The sequence below is a fragment of the Phaenicophaeus curvirostris genome, chromosome 1, assembly GCF_032191515.1.
Source record: "Phaenicophaeus curvirostris isolate KB17595 chromosome 1, BPBGC_Pcur_1.0, whole genome shotgun sequence".
In the NCBI taxonomy this organism is placed as follows: domain Eukaryota; kingdom Metazoa; phylum Chordata; class Aves; order Cuculiformes; family Cuculidae; genus Phaenicophaeus; species Phaenicophaeus curvirostris.
In genome coordinates this window covers 198287357-198310933 of record NC_091392.1, presented here as the reverse complement: position 1 = coordinate 198310933, position 23577 = coordinate 198287357, and the positions used below count along the sequence as shown (strand labels likewise).

Here is a 23577-nt window from a genome sequence, read left to right as displayed (position 1 = left end):
CATCACCTGCTTAGTTGTGCAGCCTTCAGAAAAAAGGATTCAAATCTTTGTTGCATTGCTGTTTATGACCACTAAACCATTCTCCCCTCTGAGGAAAACAGTAAGATCCACAGTTCCTGATGACCTTCTGTGGTCCAGCAAAGTATTGTATGAATGCATGTCCCATCCTCCATGATTGTTTGATTCCTCCATAATAATTTTTTCCTTTATTATACAAGGAGCCAGTGGATTTGTAGTGGGTTTATATATGAAGATGATCAGAGGGCTGAAGCACCTCTTCTGTGAAGACAGACTGAAAGAGTTGAGCTTGTTGAGCCTGGAGAAGAGAAGGCTCTGGGGAGACCTTATAGCGATCTTCCAGCACCTGAAGGGGGACCACGAGAAAGCTGGGGAGGGACTTCTTACACAGGCAGGTAGTGACAGGATTGAGGGAAATGGCTTTATATTGGAAGGGGGAAGATTTAGGTTAGACATAAGGAAGAAATTCTTCATGATGAAGGTGGTGAGGCACTGGCACAGGTTGCCCAGGGAAGCTGTGGCTGCCCCATCCCTGGGGGTGTTCAGGGCCAGGTTGGATGGGGCCTTGGGCAGCCTGATCTAGTGGGAGGTGTTCCTGCCCATGGCAGGTGGGGTGGAACTGGATGATCTTTATGGTCCCTTCCAAATCAAACGATTCTATGATTTTATGAGATGCAAGAGCATTATCGTAGCATGCACAGGACTTGAAGGTTAGAAAAGTGAAGAAACAGAGCTGCTTGCATAGCCTTAATTCGTTATCCATTGTGCGCATGGTTGGAGACTGTAGTGGTTTATGTTGTAAGATACATAACTGATGCATGACAAAAGATAGATGAAGGAGCCTTCTTCCAGCACAGTAAATGGATGCCATTGTTGTCTGCGTAGGGTTTCTGGATTAAATCTGTTCGAGCAAGTCTACATTCAGGCTAGCCAACCACAATTCTTCGGAGCTGATGGAAAAGAATAGGTAATTTATGATCTGGCTTTAAGGAGATGCCCACGCTAGGTGACAATGACATGTAGCTGAGCTAGAGAAGTCCTTGCTGCAGGATGTTGTGAATGTTATTTGAGGGGCAGCAGCTGATTTCTCAGAATGGAGAGCTTTAGCTGTGTTCCTTTAATGGTGTACTTTTGTCTCCTGTGAAAACCTGCTGTGTTTCTCCTCTGACTATGGAGAGTTCAGGGTAATTTCTTCAGAGGAAGACCTCTAAAATTGAGGTAAATCCTGTCCCTCAGGTGGTGTTGGGCAGGATTAACTGAAATGCCAGTCACTGACTTTGCCATCTTTGTGTTACTTTATTCTAGTTTTAGTGTGAAGTGGCTTAGACTAGTTTTATGTAGAACATATATATCAATAGTAGAAAAACATATTGAAGAAAGATGTGATTTTTTTTTTTCCCGCCCTCCCCTTGCTGTAAATCACTAGAACAAGCCCCAGTGAGCTTTTCCGTTTCTATCTCCCTGCCAACGGAGGAAGTGTGTCAGGCTCTGGTTATGCGTAACACATGTTCAACAAGAGCTGGGTTTAGAGGGTGGGATAACTTTTTAAACTTCAAGCACTCATTTAAGCAATGTTTTTTACTTTTGCTTTTAAGGGACTTTTTGGTTAGTGAGTGATGCTAGTTTGGAAGCACTAAATCATGACAAAGCCTGAGCACCTCCAGAGTAGGTGAAGATTCTCTGCCTGGCCAGTCAGCTCACTTTATGATGTATGGGGATAAGTATTCCTCTTTTGGACTGGCCTTTGACTCTTTGCATGGGACTGCCCACAAGAAGACTAGTTACAGCAAATGCAGAAATCTCTTCTTTGATGTGAGTTTGCCTTCCCAGTGCACTGGTCTGTGGCTGCCATTAAGTTACAGACCACATCACGCAAGCCACGAGATGGTGAAGGTAGTTGACCTGTGCTCACAAATCACTGCAATAGATGTGAACTGGTGATACAGCAGTGAAATTAAATAAACAGTTAATTTTATTAGTCATTATGTGAAAACTTGACCGTATGTATTTCTCTGTGTTGTCACTTTGGGCTCGGTCATATTCTCACACAAGGTACACCTGACATTTTTGCAGGTGTTCAGGAGTAGGAGCTGCGCAGGCAGTAGTTGTCCTTACCTGGTCTGTGGGTAGTGTTTCCACAGGTCCCTTTGCATGCAGGGCTGAAATCAAGACCAAATCCAAGAGTGGGTGATGCTTTACATTATGAAAGGTATTAAGTAGAGAGACGTAAAAAGCAGCAGAGAAGAAACAGGAAAATCTTGTTGGGTGAAAATATTTTAAGTGTATAGAAATTCTGATTTTGGCTGTGAGTTGTGTGTATGTCTGTGGGAAACCGTTTTCCTTTCTTCTTTGGAGCGTTAAGCTAAGCTGTCGATGAGAAAAGGCACAAAGGACTGGTTCTGGAGAATGAATGATGCTCTTGTCCATAAGTGTGGTCATTCCAGGACAGCCCGTGAGTGACTGGAATTTAGCCCCTGCCGTTGCCATGTTTTTCTAGGACTCCGGTTTCCAGGACTGTAAATGCTGTATATTTCACGAGAATTACAAACTTTTTCTTTTTAAACTGTCCTGAAAGATGGAAAATCTTGGTCTCCTCCTTGTACTTCTCCCCACTAAGTCCTTTTCTGCACCTCCCCCTATCAAGGAAACAAAAATACAGAGTAGCCAACCTCTGGGCTGCAAAATATTGATTTCATGCAAATTAGATGGGGGAAAAGCCAGATGCAGTCGGTTTCCTGTCTCCTTTTCATGAAAGTAATACTCCCTAAGTGCTTATCTAGTTAGAGAAGAGAGCAAAGGCAGCAAGCCTTGCTTTTCGTATGTAGAGGTACCTGAATGCTGAATATGAAGTAATGCAGAGTGAAGGAAATCTCTGGAAGCATTTATGATTGCCATCTATTAGGATTGGGAAACTAAGGAGAATAAGCAAATGACCTTCAGATGTTCCTCAAAATTATTTTCTTCCTAATTGACTGCTGTGTTTCTCCTAGCTACAAAGTGAAAGAACTCTCATTTTTCTGCATAAAACTGGGTAAGCGGTAGCTTTTTTCTCCTGTTCCTTGCCTCCCCAACCCATTAGAGTTTCCTAGGTGGAAACCCAAATCAAGCAGGAATGAACAAGCATGGTATTTAAAACGAGTGCGCGGATTTGTGACTGCATGCAGTACCTGCCAAGATTTGATTTTCTGTAGCTGTTTTTGCATTGAATGAAACATATTTGTTCCCCTCTGTAGGTTTGTTTACTCATTGTAATGACTTTTGTCTTGATTCCTTATCTTACGTATCACTAAACTCCAAAGTGGAATTCTTGGTAACAGAGACACTTTCCTGTGATTTAGTTGGTAGAATTTATAACTCTCTTTAGTCAGAATGTTTTTCTGTTCCTTAAGACTGATGATGAACTTCACTTTTTTTAATCTATTTTCCCATATAAATTGTTTGCTAGACAAAATACTGTGAAAATAAAGAAAGGATAGAGTCAGGCTTACGTGCTGTACAAAGTTTTTGAGCTGCAGGGCAGAACAGAGCCGTTGTCGTTTGAGACGTATGTGGAACACTTGGCACTGAAGAGGGTTCTGTATTAAAAAACATTGGACTTGTCTGAATAGATCTTATCTGCAACCTTCTGTGCCAGGGAGCATTGCTGTGTTGAGCCAGTGACGACTTTCTGTCAGAGCCTAACAAGAGAATTGTCTTGAGGCACCAAGCCACACCAACTTGGAAGAGACATACCAGCCGTGGTTGAACAAGTGGCCCTCAACAATATGTTCCTTTGAGCTTCTGAGCTTTGCCATGCACTTGTGCAACAAAAGCCCAGCGGGCTCACCAGCCCAGAGAGGCTGATCTTCACTGCTGGACACTTGGGCAGCAAACTCCAGGGAAACACTGCATAGTAGCTGCTTCCTACACCAGAGGAGTTCCTTTATATTAACCTGGTGACTGTATTACTTTTTTTTTCTAATACACTAATCTTCAGCATCTTTGTAAAGATTTCCAAGGCAGTGGTAAGTAAGCAAGTGATTTCTCAAGCCTTTTTATACTTTCTCAAAATATATGCAGGAGGTAGAGATCCCAGTTTGTGATTTGGGTTTTTTAGTTGTCAATAGTTTTTCGAGACTAGGAAAGAATAGTTAAAAGGCAGTTGCAGTGTACATTGTATCTGATTATTGTTTTCAGAGTAGTGTAATAAATGATCTGTTGTCAGAACACTTTATTGATAACTTAAATGCCTCTTGTGTTATTTTTAACCTAGCTAGGAAGCTGCCTTTGGCTGAGTGCTCTCTTAGGAGCTGAATGTGCTTGAAGTGGTCTTTGGATGGTATATTCGATTCTCTTGTGTACTGTTCTGAAATGATCCACATGTCCATGGTATTTTGTCTTTCCTCCTTTGAACTTCTAATATCCCAAAAGAATTAAGACACAAAGCATTTCCCTGCAATTAATATTGTGCTGGTCTGAATATCTCTGACACAGTTTTTCAACATGTCTGGACATAATCTTCAGAAAAGTCCCCGTACCTCAGTCATGTAGAAATGCTGCTGATTTTTCCCATAGTCATTCTGCTGTGATATTCTTAATGATTCAAAAATAATCAACACAGGCCATTTGCTTGCTCAATTTATGTTTCATTGCATTTCCAGAAGAATGCATAGCACATAAATCTTCTCAAAGTACACTTGAAATAGCCATAAATGGCAGCTGAAAATCTTTCCAAAGTAGTAGTGTTTGGAGTCTGCAGGAGGATTTGTTAAGTAAGCACAGCTACTGTTTTGCAGTCCTTCTAATTGAGCAGGGAGAAAACAGAAGCAATTAAGCAGCAAAATGCTGCGGAAATAGTGTCCTTTTTGCTGTAGTAGGAAATGTTTCCTTACTATCCTAAATAAGCATACTGGTCTTGCTTCTGCACATACTTGTATTGGTTTTGCAGCTTCTGTCAACGTCAGCTGGACAGAATCAGACCTCCATTATTTTTTTTCTGAGGGGAATGGAAAGAGCTTCTGTATCTGTTTTGTTTCAGAGGTTTTGACACCATCACTGGGGTAACGATAAATCTTGATATGCAAGCCATAGTGGGGCTGTCCTTCATTGGTTGACTTTTAAGGCAGCCACCATGGAAGAGGAAATGGATGGAGTAGGAGGGCAATTCATGGGAAGAAATAGCTGAACGTGGTCTGAGACCACCAGAAGACATTTGAAAGGAGAAAAACATTGGTTACGTAACTGTATATGTTTTATTCTTAATTTACAAAGACAACAAATAAACTAAAAAATCAAGTATGTAAAAAAAACCCTTTACAGAAAGGCTGACTTTTCTCATGTGGTTCTGTGAGACAGCAGAAAGAAGCCAGCTCTGACCCAAAAGCTGTCTCTGGTAGTTCAGCCAATAAGACCTATCCTACAGGCTTTGGGAGTCATGCCTGTTTTAATGAAGTTCCTGCTATTTTTGAGTCTGGCCTGGCTCATCTCCTGCTGCCTCTCTGCAAAGTCCAGGTTGTGACTACTCAGTTCTATCAGGATGCCCAGGAGAATGGGTACTGCTCTGCTGGCCGCAGTGAAGCACCACAGATGGAATTCACCCTACCAGGTCTGCACTGGAGTGAGTTACCCTAGTTCTCAGCCTCCGATTGGAAGAAAGGCACTCATTCTAAAGGAGAATCTCCTAGGTCTCCTGTTTTTCTCACTGACTGCAGAGCACCTAAGGTGACCACCTCTGATGTGGATCTCCAGTTTCAGATGAAATGGATGTTCCTGTAGTTCACTAACCTGCAGAGTGCCTGCAGAGTGGCAAGAGTGCTGATTCAGGAGGGCATGTACTCATGTGCCAGTCCTTGAGAGAAAGACGTTTAAAAAGAAAGGTGGTGAGGAGAGAAAAGTTTAGATATGTCACCTACAAACAAGAGTATTCCCTGGTAGTCCATCAAAGCGTGAACTATCAGGCAAAAATTTACTGTAAGAGATAAAGCCTGTTGATTTTCAAATCCATATTTAACCTATTACTTGAAAAGCTGCGTATTTTTAAAATCTGCTGATTCTATGTTTGTATTCTTGCACACGTATGTTTACAACAGTGCACATTCTTGTCCCCACAGCATGTATCCCACCTGTTGCTGCTGACCAGTGCATGCTCATGAGGTAGATGCACTAAACCTGTGAGGTTAGGGGCTGCAGATGCTAATGGATTTAATGTGTGTGTGTATGTTTGTCTGTACAGACAGGCTGTATATGTTTGTATCAACGGACCAGTTAAGAGACAGGCTTCCTGCTGCAGGAAACACAGAAGAGGATTGTGTGTAGCTGGAACAAAAGCAGCTCTGACCCTGGAGCGCTTGTCCTTGGAATAGATGAGGCAGATGTGGTTTTGGGAGGAGAATAATGCAGGAGCAAGGTGGTCATAGTGTTGGCTTTGACATGTCTTAGCAGCTCTGTGGCTTCATGCATAACAGCTCTGTTCAAAATGTACAAAATTATTTGGAGTATGTAGGAGGTTACCAAGGAGAGATTAACTCACAGAGGGGGAAAATCACAGAAAGGGTACACTTTAATTTTATCTAAACCAAAAAAGATTCTTTATCTTCATTCTGATTGTGATTCAAGGTAGAAGAATCTACGTAGACTTGAGAAAACTGTTATACTGCAATTCGATAACGCAAACCTGCATTCATCTCCCCTTAAGTTACATGAAGCCAAAACCGCCCCCTGACTTTTGCCTGTGAGTTTCAGGACTCAGATATTCAGGAGAAAGAGTAGAAGAGAATAACTGGAAATTGACTGGGAGGGACCTCGGGTACCCTCTTCATGCATCTTAGTTATTTGGAGACTGGTGTTGCAGTCAGTCAGTTCTGCTGCTCGCCCTGGGTTTAACACACCTTCTTCACTCGTGTAGTCACACTGTAAGCCAGTCCTGAGAAAAGATCCAGGTTATGGAAAAATGTACATTAAAAAAGCCATTGAGCAAACTGAGGCATCTTTACTAAACTAGATATGGGAGCAATTACAGCACTGGCAGATTGGGTGGGAGGAGGCAGTCCTGGCTCGGCCTCAGCCGGCACAGGATGTGTTGTCAGCCTGGCAGTGCAGCCTTGCTCATAGGCAAACGCCTCTCAGGAGCAAAATGTATTGGTTGATTCCTTCACAGGCAAAAGCAGACTCTGAATATAGGGCTTCACATACCCTCTAAGTTCCTTCTGGAGCAGCGTTGAGCGATGCTCAAATCTCAGAGACCCTACAGTGAGTTACGTTACAACTTATCTCTGTACTTCCCTGAGCTGACGGTAGCCACTCAGTTTGAGGTACAGGCATGAGTTGTGCAGGGATGTGGATCAGGAGGGATTTTTGGAGCAGCATGCTGGCTGCTGTGTTAGGAGGCACTGTGAAGACGTGGTTGGAGAGGCTTGGCAGAGCTGCAGTACCCTGCATTGCGGTATGAAGAGATCAGGGACAAGGCAGGGAACAGTCTTACCTCCTTAGCAGGATATAAACCTCTTTCCCAGACTCCAAACATACAAGCAAAGGAGGTGATCACTTCATCTGGAAATTGTGTTGATAATGCAGCATGAGGGTTTTCTGCCTTGAGTGCTATAGGTGGGAAGGCATGAGAAAGCTCTGCACCTTCAGCCATGGGTATGGGGACTGGAGCTAACACAAGATGGGATCCTGGAGTATGAGAAGCAGTTGTTAAATGTAGCAAGTGTGGGTTTGTTCTGCCAAGTTGCTGCTTGAGCAGAGAACAAAGGTAGGTGGTGGCATGAAGTCCTCATACCCTCTCTGAGCTGAGGCAGGAATTGTATTTGGGTGCTAGGGTACCTGCTCTGGATCCCAGAGAGCTGTGTTATCCAGAGAGATTGCCTTCTGGTGGGTGGATTGGGCAGATTATGTTATTCGGTAAAAGAAGACAGAAATAAAGGTTATTCTGGCATGTAACTAAATTCTTCGTTTCCGTGGAGGTTCAGTTAACAAGCAAAGCATTTTAGTGAGGAAAATATACGGAAGACCTTGTATGGCTTGAAGGCAAGGCAAAGTAGTCTACCAATTTTCAATGGTTGTATTTGTTTCTTGCAAAAATTAGTGATGGTTGTGACAGAGCCAGCACCCTGTTCCTCAGCAAAGCTGATCCTGCCCAGCCCTGCCTGCGACCTTCATTGCAGATCTCAAAGCGCTCTTTGTTTTAGTAAACCACTGAACAATTTAAAAACCTGAAGTGCACAGAGATGAAGCATTTCAGTTGCAGATGTGTACAACACCTGCCTCAGTAGTGTTAATGCGTCAGTAGGCAGCCTTCACTCATGTGCAGCTGGACTGCTGCAGTCATGGCCCCGACTCCCCTGTTTGCTTCCCTGCTTCACTGGAGCTCTTAATTTCATTTTGCAGGATCTAAAAAGGGCTAAATCTGGACCCAAGGGTATTATCTTTAGAATCTTGAAAATAGGCTAGTCTACAAAAAAAAAACATTTTTCTGATGATTTAATGAACTATTTTGGATTTGAGGGTGGGAGGGAAAGATGGCAGTAAGATGGCAGGGCTTTTCACATCATCTCTCTATTCATGTAAGGAGCAGAGGATCCATCTATGGTGTCAGTGTCTTCCCAGAGTTCCATATGCGTTTGCCCATCCCATTCTTCCCCTCTGATCTGTTTCCAAAACTCCTTTTTCCTTATCCACCCACTTTTCCTCCCTCCTGCCACCCAATGTCTTTTAGTGCTGCCCCAGATGTCTTCTCCTGTGCCTGCTGCCTGTGTTGTCAGCTGCACACAGATTGCGTTTCACCAAATCAGTTTTAAGGAGCTGTTGATGAAGGTGGATTTCAGGAAAATGCCTACTGTTCATCTCTTGGTTTCTGCCAGGATGGATTTCAAGTGTTCATGTTCCAGCTAGGAGGTTCATTCAAGGTTTAGAGCTGGGCAGATGCTGCAAAGGCCAGCACACCAGAACAGTGTGTGCCCTGGGCTTTCTGACTATGTCTGTCTCAGCCTCTTGGGAAGGGTGACTGTTATCCAGAGGCGAGCTGCTTGCTTTGACTTTGAAATGATGAAGGCAGTTGGTGCTGTGTTACCTGAGGTGGATTGTGTGGCTGAGGTCCGTTGGGGGATGGGGAAATGGCAGATTAGTCCTCAACTCTCTACAAAAAGGGAAAATAATGAGGGAAAGAAGGAGGAGGAGGCAATGGGGCAGAAGCCGTTGACCTTGAAATGCTGTCCTTCCAGGAGGCCACCCATTTGCTGCCCTGTGTTGAAGTGAGTGCAGGTTTGGATCACTCACCCTTTCCTCTGACACTTGGGACTCCACATTTCAAAGAGTGTGAGTGAGCAGATGGACTTTATTAGACTTAGACAAGCCAGTCTTTTAGCTGAAAAAGCTTTCAGCCTTGGCTTTAGCAGAATGGTGTTGATGTGGAAGTCTTTGTCTTTCTTACTGCTTGCCTCTTCCCTCCTTCTCTACTCCACCTGCAGTAGTGTTTAAAACCCACTGGAGCACTGCCCATTTAGTGACCATGGCAGCTGTTGGTCATAGCAAATGCTTTCTATATATCTTACCTCATATTTGGCTTAAGATGTAGCCTAGTCATCCACATATTGTCTTGCTTGCGAAGACGGGGACGGCAAAAGAGGCGAGATAAGCGGCTGCGGAGCGGGACCGGCGGCGGGAGGCGGGGGGGAAGAGCATAATTAGCGGCGGGGGCTGCGCTCGCCGACCCTCCCGGGGGCCGTGCTGCCCTGATTCCGACCGCAACCCCGCGGCCGCAGGGATTGTGCCCTGGGGTTCGGAGGAAGAGTGGGAAGAGAGGAGTGAATTGAAGGCAAGAGCTATGGGAAAGGAGCAGTCTCTGACTGCTGTCCTCTCTCCTCTGGGTCTGGTGGGAAGGGGGTTTGCTAGATATGGAAAAGTGATGTGGGGAAGCTTTGCTGAATGTGGATCTTTTAAGGTCCCTTTCGACCCAACCCATTCTATGAATTCTGTGATTCGAGATCGTCTGATTCTAGTCCCCTACTGGATCAGGTTGCTCAAAGGCTTCTCCACCCTGGCCTTGAACACCGCCAGGGAAGGGGCATCTACTAGTTTTGTGGCTATTCTCATGAGTTCGTTCCACTGGAGGGCTCCAGAGAACTAAAATCAACATTATCATCGCACCCAGCAACATCTGTAAGATACCTCAACCTGGTTGGGTAGCCACGGAAACAGAGGGTGTTTCTAAATCGACCCTTAAATAGCCGCACCTCGAGTCCTGTGTTCAGTTCTGGGCCCCTCACCACAAGAAGGATGCTGAGGCTCTGGAGCGAGTCCAGAGAAAAGCAAGAAGCTGATGGGGTTGGAGAACAAGTCTTACAAGGAGCGGCTGAGAGAGCCGGGGTTGTTTAGCCTGGAGAAGAGGAGGCTGAGGGGAGACCTCATTGCTCTCTACAACTACCTGAAAGGAAGTTGTGGAGAGCAGGGAGCTGGCCTGTTCTCCCAAGTGAGGGGACAGGACAAGGGGGAATGGCCTCAAGCTCCGCCAGGGGAGGTTCAGGCTGGACATCAGGAAAAAATATTTCACGGAAAAGGTCATTGGGCACTGGCAGAGGCTGCCCAGGGAGGTGGTTAAGTCTCCATCCCTGGAGGTGTTTAAAAAGACAGGTGGATGAGGTTCTGAGGGACATGGTTTAATGACTGATGGGAGTGGTTGGACTCAGTGATCCAGTGGGTCCTTTCCAACCTAGTGATTCTATGATTCTATATTTATTGTTGGTCATGGTCCCACTGGGGTCTGCAGGAGAGCAGTGTGTCCAGCTGCGGACCACAGTGATCCTAGCAGCAGCTGCTGCTTCTTTGAGGTAGGGATCTTCTCAAAGAAGTTGTAATTATATTCTAACACAGAGTTTATTTTTATTAATGTCCTTCCAAGATAAAAGGCCATAAAGACAGACTAATTTGCCAGAAGCCTCCGTCTCGTTTGGCATAATCCAGATGTTCTCCTGCCAATTTCAAGGCTGTTTCTCAAACATAAGGGTTGATGTGCAGGATTTGAGAGCAGATCTACATCTTAGGCTTTTGTCACAAGACTGTCACTCAGGGCTGTGATGAGATCTGTGATCTTTGGCCAACACAGTTGTGCTGAGAAGTCCTCAGCACAGACTTCTGCTAGTTATACTAGAAAAGCCTTGTTTTTACTGGTATTGCTGATGTGGGGGAGGAGAAACTTTCCTGCAAGTGAGGGCTGGCAGTTTGAGCTGTGTCAATGGTGACCTCCCTGTATCCATCCTGCAGACCTCAGTCTGGCTGCTTTGGCAGCCTACCTGGTAAGGGCTGGTCTAAAAGGGTGCAGTTGTGAGGTTCCTGTTAGGAAACCAGGACTGTGCTTGCTTTTATTTTATTGTTTTTTTTAAGAGGCTTTTGAATGCATTTTTTTAAAATGTACATCATGTTTTCAGTAAGACTTTGATCTTGTTAATCTTTTCATCCATTAATGCAATATTATATGAAAATGCTGGAACATGCTTTTATTGTGGTATGGGGTTTCTTTGGGTTTTGTTTTCATTTTTTTTGCATAGTTTAGAGAATTTTTCTTCCCTGAGGCTCTCTCACTGGCTTGATCATACATGAAAGTTGACCATAGATGTGTCAGGTTTTAAGGTGCTACTTCAGGCCATGTCTTTGAATTTTCTTTGCAGGGATATCAAATTAAAACAATTCTTTCTCATTCCTTGCATTAAGATAAAGAAGGTATTTTAGGTGAATCTGCACATTCAGTTGTGAGCAGAGCTGATCTATTTCTGCTTAGAAGAGCAGACTTGGGCCTCTTCAGGGATCTGCTTAGTAGGGTATCATGGCATAAAACCCTGGAGGGTAGAAGGGCCCAAGGAAGCTGGTTAATATTCAAGGATCATCTCCTCCAAGCTCAGGAGAGATGCATCCCAACAAAGAGGAAGTCAGGCAAAAAACCCAGGAGGCCTGCATGGATGAACAAACTCCTGGACAATTTTAAACCCAAGAAGAAAGCCTACAGAGGGTGGAAGCAAGGGTGGGTATCCAGAAATACAGAGAATACAGAAATACAGAATACAGAGAAATTTTCTGAACAGCCAGGAATCAGGTTAGGAAAACTAAAGCCCAGATAGAGTTAAATCTGGCCAAGAACATCAGGGACAACAAGAAAAGCTTCTATAGGTATGTTGGAGATGAAAGGAAGACTAGGGAGAATGTGGGCGCTCTCCATAAGGAAATGGGAGATGGAGACTGGATTGAGAGTAGCCCTGAGGAGAAGGGCTTAGGAGTGCTGGTGGATGAGAAGCTTAATGTGAGCCAGCAAAGTGTCCTTGCAACCCAGAAACCCTGGGCTGCTTCACAGAAGTGTGACCAGCAGGTCGAGAAAGGTCATTCTCCTCCTCTACTCTGCTCTCATCAGTCCTCACCTGGAGTATTGCATTCAGTTCTGGAGTCCTCAGCACAGAAGGGACATGATTCTGTTAGAGCAAGTCCATAGGAGGGCCGTGAGGATGATGAGAGGGCTGGAGAACCTCCCGTACAAGGACAGGCTGAGACTTTGGCTTGTTTAGCCCAAAAAAGAGAAGGCTCTGTGGACATCTTATAGCAGCCTTTCCATGCTTAAAGGGGGCCTGCTGGGAAGCTGGGGAGGGGCTCTTTATCAAGGAGTGCAGGGATAGGATTAGGGGGAATGGTTTTAAGCTGAAAGAGGGGAGATTTAGATTAGATATTGGGAAGAAATATGTTACTGTGAGGGTGGTAAGCGTAAACTTCTTGGTTTATGAAAGTGTAATGAATTCCTTTTTCTACCTCTGTGTTTTGCCTAGGTCCTGAGGGAGACTAATAAATTGGCTGAAATGGAAGAGCCACCTTTGCTACCAGGAGAAACCATTAAAGACATGGGTATGTGAAGAGGAAAATCTTTATTGTTTGCTGACCACATAGAATATCCATAGAGCAAAATACCTTAGCAATCAGCAAATTTCTGATGTTTTGAGAACCATGTTGTTTCATTAATCAATTTATTGCACATCACATGAGCCAAGGTTAACTGTATGTCTCCTCTTAACATGTAGCAAATAGAAGGCAATTCAACTTACCTTAGCATAAGTGCTGAGGTAGATGTTACAGCATTGCATTTACTGCCTCCTGAGAAGGCATGTTTCAAGTTGTGCTTGCCACAGGCTAACTTCACAAGTTGACACAGCATGATCGTGTGTCAAATTTCTATAACAAACTGCAGGAGGGGATGCAGTGCTTTTGAAGAGAACTTGCTGTGTTATGGGAAGGGGTCCTGGAAGTCTGCTTTCTTGAAATTTAGTGTCCTGACTATACTCCTCCCCTGTCCCATATCCCTCTGGACTCCACCAGTGTGTGATCACTGCAGCCCAGGCTGCCTCCGATCCTCATGTCACTGATGAGTTCACTTGTATTAGTGACCATCACGTCCAGTATTGCATCTCTTCAGGTGGGGGTCTCTATCAGCTGGACTAAGAAGTTACCCTCAATGCACTCCAGGAGTTTCCCGGATTGCCTACAGCTTTCTGTGCTACTTTTTCAGAGTATGTCGGGGTGGTTGAAGTCCCCAAGTAGGATGGGAGCTTGCAAGCGTGAAGCTTCCTGTAGCTGGAGGAAGAAGACTTCATCAGTTGGCTCTCCTTGATCGGGTGGCCTGTAGTGTACACCAACCACAAGGTTCCCATTCTGTCTTTAATTTTGACCCACAAGCTTTCAACCTGTTCATGGCTACTCTTCAATGACAGCTCTTCAGATTCTATCCCTTTCCTGAGACAGAGGGCAACGCCTCCACCCCTCCTACCTGGTCAGTCCTGTCTGAACAGTCTGTACCCATCGATAGCCACACTCCAGTCATGGGATTCATCCCACGACGTTTCTGTGGTAGCAACTAGATCATAGCTTTCTAGCAGCACAGTAGCTTCCAGCTCCTTCTGCTTGTTACCCAAGCTTCATGCGTTTATGTAAAGGCACTTCAGCTGGGCTGCTGGTTGCATCACCTTCCCAGTGGACCCTTTATTACCTATAAGGTGTTTTAGAGAAGTACCCTCCCTGACACCTGACCCCTGGCTCTTATCGTCCCACTGCTTGTAAGGGGCTAGCTTGATGTTGTCCCCCTCCCCCTTCACATCTGGTTTGAAGCCCTATCTACAAGCCCCGCAAGCTCCTGGGCAAAGATCCTCTTCCCCCTCTGAGAAGGGTGGTTCCCATCTGAAACCTGTAATCCCAGTGCCATGTAGGCCATCCCATTATCAAAAAACCCAAAGTTATGGTGGTGACACCAACCACGGAGCCATGTGTTAACTGACTGGATCTGTCTGAGCTGTGCTATGTCACCACCTGTAACTGGAGGGAGGGAATTAAAAAATCACCTGGGCCCCAGATTCCCTCAGTAGCTGTCCCAAGGCCCTAAAATCTCTTTTAATCCCCCTTGGGCATCCTACTTCTGCTTCACCCCCTCCCACATGGAGCAGCAGTAAAAAATGATATGGAAGAAAGCAGCTTCAGTCCTAAAAAACCCACAACCCTTAAAAATACCCCCACACAACAACAACTAGAAAAAACAAAACTAAAACCAAAAATATCTGACCTCACTGCTCAATCCTTTTCTCTACTTCTCTCCTAATGTCTCTGAACAACTGCTCCAATTAGCCATGCTCTGCAGACTGACGTCTAACTCCCTCCACAAGCAGTTAGCTCTGACAGCAAGATTGTGTTGTGAAGGGTTCCTGGGGAATGGTTTAAGAGATCAGAGTTATCAGTATTTTGTCTGTTGGCAAATGATGTGATAAGCCACATAAGTCTGTAAGACTGGGTGGCTTTCAGAGTCGCCCAGAGAGCAACTGCCTAGTCCAGCAAGAAGTTAAAAGTGGAAGTCTTTATTATTCATCAACAATAATTATTTCCTGTTATAAGTGTCAGTAAGGCAAATGTAATTCTCTTTGTGTTTTACAGGGAGGGTAAGAAAAATTACTTCAGCCAACCTAATAACCTAGGATAAGATTTGTCCTATAAAAGACAAGAATTCTAAAAGCAGAGGAATTAATAAATTCTGCTTTCCAGTATCTTTCTCACATACAGATTCTCTTACATCTGCCAAAAGGCTGTGCTTATTAGACTTGGTAGCTGCATTAGTACAATCATCCTTATGCCTGGCATCCATTCTCACAAACAGTGAAGGATTTTAATGCCTTGGAGATCGCTGTTTATCAGATAGAGACTCCTGAAATCATACAGCTGTGGTAGGGTTAAGGTCAGACAAGCCACATGTGTAGGTACATGTGTGGTGTAATTAAGTAAAATTGTTTCCTTAGGAAACCAAGCTAATAAAATGCAAATGTGAAAGGTGATGTGGCTTACAAGCTGGCAGGGCCAGCGTTTGAGATCATGCCTGGGATTCCTTAGCTGGAAAACATTTTTCTAGCACCTTTCCTCTTTACCCAGAAATCCTGTTCCTTTTCAGATGTAAATGCACACTTCTGTTATTAGTAGATTTTAGGATACATTTTTTTTAACATTTTGAAGTTACCTCTTGAATAATGGGAACTAGTGGAAAAACCAGGCAGGCTGCCTTCACCCTTATTATGCTTCATGAGTCTGTTTTCAAACCTCTGTCAAGCTAGTCTTTGAAAAGAAATGATTAATAATTGACCACTAGTGAAACATTTGGTTTAATTAGAACTGACTAGAAGCATTTTGTGTTTAATTATCCTTACAATAAACAAATTTACATTAAAATAAATAAACAAATAATGGAATTCCTAACGTGTGTGTGTATATTTTATTTATTTTTAAACAAAAGTTCTGCGGTGCATATTTTGCTCTGAATTAGTCAGTCCTGATTTTTTAAGAGTCCTTCTCCATACCTGTATCTCAAGAGTCAGTGAAGACTATGCAGAAGCACAGCTGACATGAGGATGATTTATTTATATGAGTTGCCATTGCCATGGAATAAGGGACTCTCTCTTCTTCCCTACCTCCCTCTCGGCTAAATCTTATGGGATAAAGGCAGAAGAAATTCAGGTCCCTATCCTGACACCCCAGCAGCCTCACTTATTTTGCGAGTGGTGATCACCTGTCTAGGAGGCGAGCTGTTCTTCTGACTCGACACAGCCCTTGCTAAAAGGATCCCGTAAGATTCGAGGTTTGAGGTGATTAAGGTGATGCAGGGGGTTCTTTCATGGATCTGGGAGTGCTGGTCAGTGGGTCTCTTTCTGAAAGGATCTCTCTGTGCTTGAGGGGTATCATTACTTGTCAATAATAGTGTAAACCATTGCCATGGCACAGCCAGCCAACTGCTTCAGTGACAGAAAATGTGATGGGTCACTGCTGGGCAGTGAAGCGGAAGGGAACGACTTAAATGATGGCGTTTCTGATTGATATAAAACAGAAGGGCAGTTAGAGAAGGTGTTTGTTGTGGAAAACCAGCAGCACTTCTTGCCTTTTGCTGGAACAAGTGAGAAACATTTGAGGCCTTTTTAAGAAGGGAACTGTTTCGAGTCACCATCACTCAGGCTCAAAAATAATTGAATTGTTGCAGAGTAACTTGATCGCTGACTTCAGACTTAAAATCACCAGCAGCTGGGTGCTGTACAAATTCCCGGCTGCTGGTAATTGCTGTAGCTCTGCTGGCTTTTAGCATGAGTGACTTCATCCTAGGGCTGACTCTGCATGCAAAGTTGTGCAGAAGGATTCGGGCATCTTAAAAGTCACGCATAGGAGAACTGCCTTCTGTCCTTGGTGGTGCAAACCCACTTAGTGCCAATCCTTACCTTTTATGCAGATTGTGGTCAGATTCAAATACGTGCATCCAGGCAGGAGTTGTTTCCCGTCTTTGTGCATGGTGCTATTGGCTACTGACAATACTCACTACGAGTAAACAGTTTGCAGCCAAATACCGGCTTTTTTACAGGGAATAGCAGTTTTGTGCAAGTGTAGGTTTCTAGGTGATGGTACTTGCCTGGAGTTCAGTTTATATCCAAACTCTTACCTTCTCCACAGAACCAAAACTTTCACGTTAGCCTTAAGCTAGAACCCTAGATTAAGTTGGTTTTCATTCCATCATCTGAAAAGGAGAACCCTCAAGTATTGCTGCCATCATAATTTTACTGCTGTAAATTATCCATGAAATTAACAACTCTTTCTTTTTGTTTTTTTAAGCTAAGGATGTTACTTACATCTGCCCCTTCACTGGAGCAATCAGAGGAACCCTTACTGTTACCAATTATAGATTGTATTTTAAAAGCATGGAACGGGTAAGCTTTTGAAACCATCTGCTTTTGTTTGCTCTTCAATCTTTAGACCTAGGTGTTCTTTGAGAGTAATTCTGTGTGAATCATAGCTGTGTGTTTGGGAATATAGGCATAAGAGAGCAGGAGCTGGGGATCTTTCCCCCTCCCCCTTTTAAACTCACAAATTTCAACTGTCTACAGGACCCTCCTTTTGTCCTAGATGCATCTTTAGGTGTAATCAACAGAGTGGAGAAAATTGGAGGCGCTTCCAGTCGCGGTGAGAATTCATACGGGCTGGAGATTGTATGCAAGGTAAACTTTTAACTGTGTTTTACAATAGGGGAAGGGGAACATATATTTTAAAAGGTTTTCTCTGTAGTATTGTAGAAAGTTCTGTGAAACGTTTCAGTCGGTATGACTTCACACACTTCAAAAAGCATCTGTAGTTTTCAAGATTCTCCAGCTCCACTCATTCGAGATGAGATCCAAACCTTTATTCAGGCTTTGTGCTAGGCAATGTCTTTTCTTCATAGAGGAAACCTGAGCCTGCATCCCACTTATGCAGTTCTCAAGGTGGCCCACCAGGCCTTCCTTGGAAGGCTCCAGTCATTGTGGAGTGCAGGATGCCTTTCACTCAGCTGCATTTTAGAAGCATGAAAAGGACATGTTTCCCCCTAAGTTGTTAGCATGTGTTATGCTGCGGTGCTTTGTGGTGAGGGACTTGAAAGTAGCTTTCAGTCCTCCTTGAGGCTGTTCTTTCATTTCTTTCAAGGCAGTATATATTTGAGGTATCCCACTCAAGAGTCATTGGAAATGCAAACATCAATAAAAATTAACAATTCACCTCCTCGTACCTGCTTACTGTAGTCCCACAAAGTAGATAAAGCCACTATCTCCAGTCTTAAATCCATACTTCTGTTGTTCACCAGGGCATGGCCCTTCTGCTTCCCTTGGTGGCCATGTGGGATTCTGAATCTTGTAGGTCTTGACCTCCTTAGAGCTCCTGTCAGAGCCCTCTCAAGGCTGAAAGGTTGCCCCTTCCTGGATAAGGGCAGGTAGAGGAATGAAAATGAGTCCCATACTGGTCTGGTCGCTGCTTTGATGTTGAGGCACCAAGAAGCTAAGCAGACTTTCAGGCTGTGGGTGCGCCAAGTCAAGAGCAGTTGATATAATCTCTACTAAATCACACAGCTGTTCCCTCATCCTGTTGCAGTCATGATCTTCTCTGGTTAACGTGAGGGTGCTTGTGCTGACAAGCTAATTTGTTCCTTTTCTTGACCTGGATTCCTAGTCCTCAGCCATTTTGCCTATATGCAGATTTGCACACATGGTCAGGTTTAGAATGAACTATTAATACAATGTTTCCCTGGGTAGGTTACTGCAATAACAGAGTAATGCAGATACAGCTTATACATCCTGAAATGTTCTCTATCTGAGACCAATTCCTAATCTCAGTCCTGTGAGGCAACTAAGTCACGAGCAGTTTATCTCATTCTCTGGTTTGCTTCGTATATTTGAACTTGATAACTCATTTAATGCTGGTGACTTTTAAACTGTTTACTACAAGTGTTTAAGCTGTGGGCTTGGCTGGAAAATCTTGGCATTTTAGAGATGCTTTATTTAGTTTCTGAATTTGATTTTTGTAGATGAGTAGAGAAAGCAGGTCTTGAGTTACCACTCTGAGTGGCAACTGCGCTGCTGTGTAAAGTGGAGGAGCTGTTAGTTACAGTCATCCTCGCTAGTGCTCTGAGAGATGGAAGCTTTAAAGGAAAATGTCATTTGTTGCTTTGCAGTGGTTCAGAAATCTGCAGTTTGATTTCCCTCTTTTCTTCCCAGGATATTAGAAACTTGCGATTTGCTCATAAGCCAGAGGGGAGAACTAGACGATCCATATTTGAGAACCTAATGAAATATGCTTTCCCAGTTTCAAATAATCTGGTAGGTATTTTCTTTTCTGTTTTTACCAAAAGACACAGAGTGGCAGCAAGCTCTTTCTTTTAGTCCCATCTACTTGGTACAGTGTTCCCATGGGGTGCGTTTTGTTGAAGGAGGAGAAATGGCGGGTTTTAACTCTGTTCTAAAATTAATTCTGTAGGAGTTTAGATTGTATAGAAAACAGGAAAAGTCTACTGCCATGGAGCTGAATTCCTTTGTGCAAGGAGAATGACTTAATCACAGAATCACAGAATAACCAGACCAGGTTGGAAGAGACCCACCGGATCATCGAGTCCAACCGTTCCTATCAAACACTAAACCATATCCCTCAGCACCTCATCCACCCGTGCCTTAAACACCTCCAGGGAAGGTGACTCAACCACCTCCCTGGGCAGCCTGTTCCAGTGCCCAATGACCCTTTCTGTAAAGAATTTTTTCCTAACGTCTAGCCTAAACCTCCCCTGGCGGAGCTTGAGGCCATTCCCTCTTGTCCTGTCCCCTGTCATTTGGAAGAAGAGGCCAGCACCCTCCTCTCCACAACCTCCTTTCAGGTAGTTGTAGAGAGCAATGAGGTCACCCCTCAGCCTCCTCTTCTCCAGGCTAAACAACCCCAGCTCTCTCAGCCGTTCCTCATAAGGCCTGTTCTCCAGCCCCTTCACCAGCTTTGTTGCTCTTCTAATGATACGTCCTTGTAGCAGAGGGAAAATATTCAAAGCACAGTGGCATCCATCAGGGGTTTACAGTTGCTCTGTGACTGCACTGCCCCAAATCTGGAGCGCAGTTCGTCTGCTCTATTATGACAGTTGTTGTTTCAGATGCTTGTTGGAAGGATCTAGTTCTTAATATATAAGAGTGTTCTAGTCCAAGTAGTCTTATCTTTCTCTCTTTAATAAAAACTCCTTTTGTCCATGAAGTACTAGGTAATAGATGAACAAGATCAAGGGTATAGAGGAAGGTACCTTGTTGTACTAATGACTTGCTACAGGAAGCACGTCGATCTTTTTCACAAAACCCTGAAAGAAAAGTTGTGCAATGGGAAAAAAGAAGGACCAGTCATGAGTTGTTATTTGAGATATTAAACATCCTGGAAATGGGCTCTGAGTTGGCTCTTAATGGTATATTTTCTTTCTTTCAGCCACTTTTTGCGTTTGAGTACAAAGAGGTTTTCCCAGAAAATGGATGGAAGGTGTATGATCCCACTTGGGAGTACAGAAGACAGGTGGGTATTGAGCCATGTCCTTCCTCATCCTCTCTACTCTTCAGAAGGGAAGCTCTGTGCAGTATTATAATTACAGGTCGCGTGGAGTGGAGAATGGTCCTGCTGACAAATGTCATGCAGGCTGGGTTAGGACATTGTTCTCTACACTGCAGCAATTGGCATGACAGCAGTACAGCTTTAGATAAAGTAGCATCCAGTAATGGAGATTACTCAGGCTGCAGAGAGCTGACTTTGGGCTTTGGAAATAAAAAATATTCCAGCTTAGTCATCAGCCATGGCTGGCAGTGAGGAACAGAGGATGTGTTTTGCAGGTACAGACATCCCATTGTTGAGTTTCATACCACAGCTCTTGCTTGTATCAGCTTTAATGCCTTACAGAAAAGTGGAAAGAATCTCAAACAGGAGCTTGGAAGGAAAATAAATTAAATGTAGAATGCCTTAATTTTCTTGGAGAATCAGCACAGGGATCAACCTAGAGAATGTTGTGGTTAACCATAGCTTGGAATAGACAGTGGTAGTGCGTCTAGAATCCTGGTCAAAGGTGTTGGTGATTGTGGAGTGTTAGGCTCTCAATTTCTGTGATGGAAACTTAAGTGGTTCTCCCTGGTAGAAAAGATGAAGGAATTTTGTTTTTTATACCGATATTACTCTTGTCATAAAATTCTCAAGTTGAAGAGACAGCACAATTTGGTGACTGTTTTGCCCTGGACAGAGTAAACTTTTGTCTCATCCAGATCTGCCAGAATAAAGCCAATTTTCCTTTATAAAATTAAGAAATTTACAGCCTCGTAATTTAATGATTTGTGTCTTTCCCATAAAGCAAACCAAACCAAGACTTCTGTCCTAGCCTAGTTGTTAGTCTGATTCCTGACATCCAAAACCTAAGGAAGGGATTAATTTTCCTAGCTTTAGTCTTCTAAAAGCTGGCCATGCCTTCTAAATTGGTTATCTAGGCCTGTCATTAACAGATGGGGAGAGAGAGCTTCACTGTTGGGGGTGATTTGTTCCCTCCTAAAATAGCTGCCTAAGATAGATTGCTGGCTTCTAGGCTGCTAATTGAAAGTGAGACAGATCTTACTTCCTCTCTCTTCATTGCAAAAAAGTGTATGTTTTGTAGTGAGATACCACTATCTAAAATCCTGGTAGAGACAAACTCCAGTCATTTGTAGTGACTGACACACATTGTATCCCAGGTTGACTTTGACTAATCAGACCAGGTAATGCAGTGATTTTGGCTTTCTTCAGAATTTATCTCTTTATTGGTAGTTATTTTAAGGAAAGATCTGTTTATAAAGAAGGATCTGCAGCCCAAGCTATATGGGAACGATGCTTCTTTACAGGACTGAGAACTTTGGAGTAAAGACAAAGGAATATCTGTGCTATTGAAGTAATCTCCATTGAAAAGCACAGCGTTCCCTTAGCCAATCTTCACTTAAAAGAGTTGAAATATGAAAGACATTCCTACAATACCTGGAAGGAAGGAAGGGTGACCCTTGAGAATTTCAAGGTAAATTATTCCAGTTTCTTAAACCTGACATACCTGGTTTTGGAACGCAAGCTTTTCTGTCCATAATAGCTTTTCATATTGTGATTGGCTATACCTTAAATTTAGCAGGAGCTTGCTTACACAGTGAAAGGATACATGCATGTGATTTGCAGGTCTTTGCAGCCTTTCTGTAAAGAAAATGGGACTCTGGGCTGTGATATCTTTGTTTCTGGTCACATGAGGAAGCACTGCTGTGTATAAAGCATTGAGACGTTGCTGCAGCATGTACTTTCGTTATGACCTGCTTTTGTATCATTTTTGAGTGGACAGCAAAAACCTAGCCTGACTGCTTGTATGTCAAGAAATCAAACGTATCTGTATGCTGAAGCCCTCAGTCATCTGCTTACATTCATAACTGCAAAAATTAATCCACACCAGGATTTTTTGCAGCCTTAGCCCATCAGAGTGTTAGCTGTGATGGGCCACAGTAATTCCCATTCCAGATCACACAATCCATCTGTTTGAGTAGCTTATCTCCGAAAGTGACCAACACCAGCTGCTGGAGAAGAGGCAAACCGTACTGCAGTAGATGTTTATGTTGTGATCTGGCCAAGAGGGAACTTCATCCCTTTTGCTCAAGTTGATTTAGGTCCTGCAGTATGAAGCTTTATGTCCCCTCCAAAACATTTTGGTATTTCAGTCTGTTTATTTAATTTCAGCATTTATAACTATGGATGTTCAGTTTATCTGTGTGAATGTCTTAGCCTTTTTTCTTAATCCAGCCAGGTTCTGTTAAAGCAGCAACAGCTACAGTAAATCAGCATTACGTCCTGAACTGGCAGCAGGGATTCGTTAACAGTGATACAAAACTGGCATCATCAAATCAGATAATGGGATTACCTGTGTCTGACTCTATGAATTGTGATCAGAAATAGAAAAGCAGGACATATGCACTATCTGCAGGACTTCATAAAACTGGTTTAAAAACTGTTAGAGATGAGCTGGCCTTGGGCATAAGCAGCCCAGCAGAGTGACCAGGTGGTAACTTGGTATATCTTAGGCCAGGTCAGTCATTTCCTTGTGGGAGCAGGGACATAGAGAGAAGACATCCAGAAAAAGACTTTTAGAGTACAGTCCATGGTAGGGTCTATGTCTACACTGATAGATGGCGTGTGGTGTGATTTTTTTCAAGTTAATGTGAGTGTATTGGTATGATAGAGACTGTAGCCGTTAGGAAAGATATTCAGTAAACCCCTGACTTCACTGTTAGCTTCCTTGGGAAACATGGAAATGTGTAAATTATTAAAAATCTGTGATTGTGTAAAACAACAGGGAGTAATAAACAACCTGTAGAGAACAAAAGGAACGCAGAGAGGTTTGTGATTTAGTCAGTAAATGGAATCACATGTGGCAAATGAAATTTAAAACTGAAATTGCTCCCTGATTTTTATTACACACAGGCTGGCAGAGTATAAAAGAGTTGCAAAGTGAATAAGACTCAGTTGAAACCAAAAGGCCTTGAGATGCCTTTGGAGTAACTTAAAGCTTTCATTTTCCTTAGCAAGGTGGGGAGCATTTGGAAAATATTACAAAGGGTTGTGAAGCTGGAAACGTAATGTTTCCCTACAGAAGTCATGCTTGTCTAATCCTATGCTCAGGTCTTATGTACCAAGGGAACCACAGCGTAGGGCTGTGGTTGCTGCTCTGAGAGAAAACAT

At 43.5% G+C, this 23577-nt stretch overlaps 1 protein-coding gene across 3 annotated transcripts in view; it reads left to right on the top strand.

Moving 5' to 3' along the window:
* The window catches only part of MTMR2 (myotubularin related protein 2), a 64100-nt gene that overhangs the window by 26103 nt on the left and 14420 nt on the right, over positions 1 to 23577 (top strand). For all 3 annotated transcript variants that reach the window (XM_069883402.1, XM_069883399.1, XM_069883400.1), the window contains 5 exons: positions 12801 to 12876; positions 17149 to 17243; positions 17421 to 17531; positions 19056 to 19157; positions 20290 to 20373. In XM_069883402.1, the coding sequence (XP_069739503.1) occupies positions 12801 to 12876; positions 17149 to 17243; positions 17421 to 17531; positions 19056 to 19157; positions 20290 to 20373 (468 nt within the window). The remainder of the gene's footprint in view (positions 1 to 12800; positions 12877 to 17148; positions 17244 to 17420; positions 17532 to 19055; positions 19158 to 20289; positions 20374 to 23577) is intronic.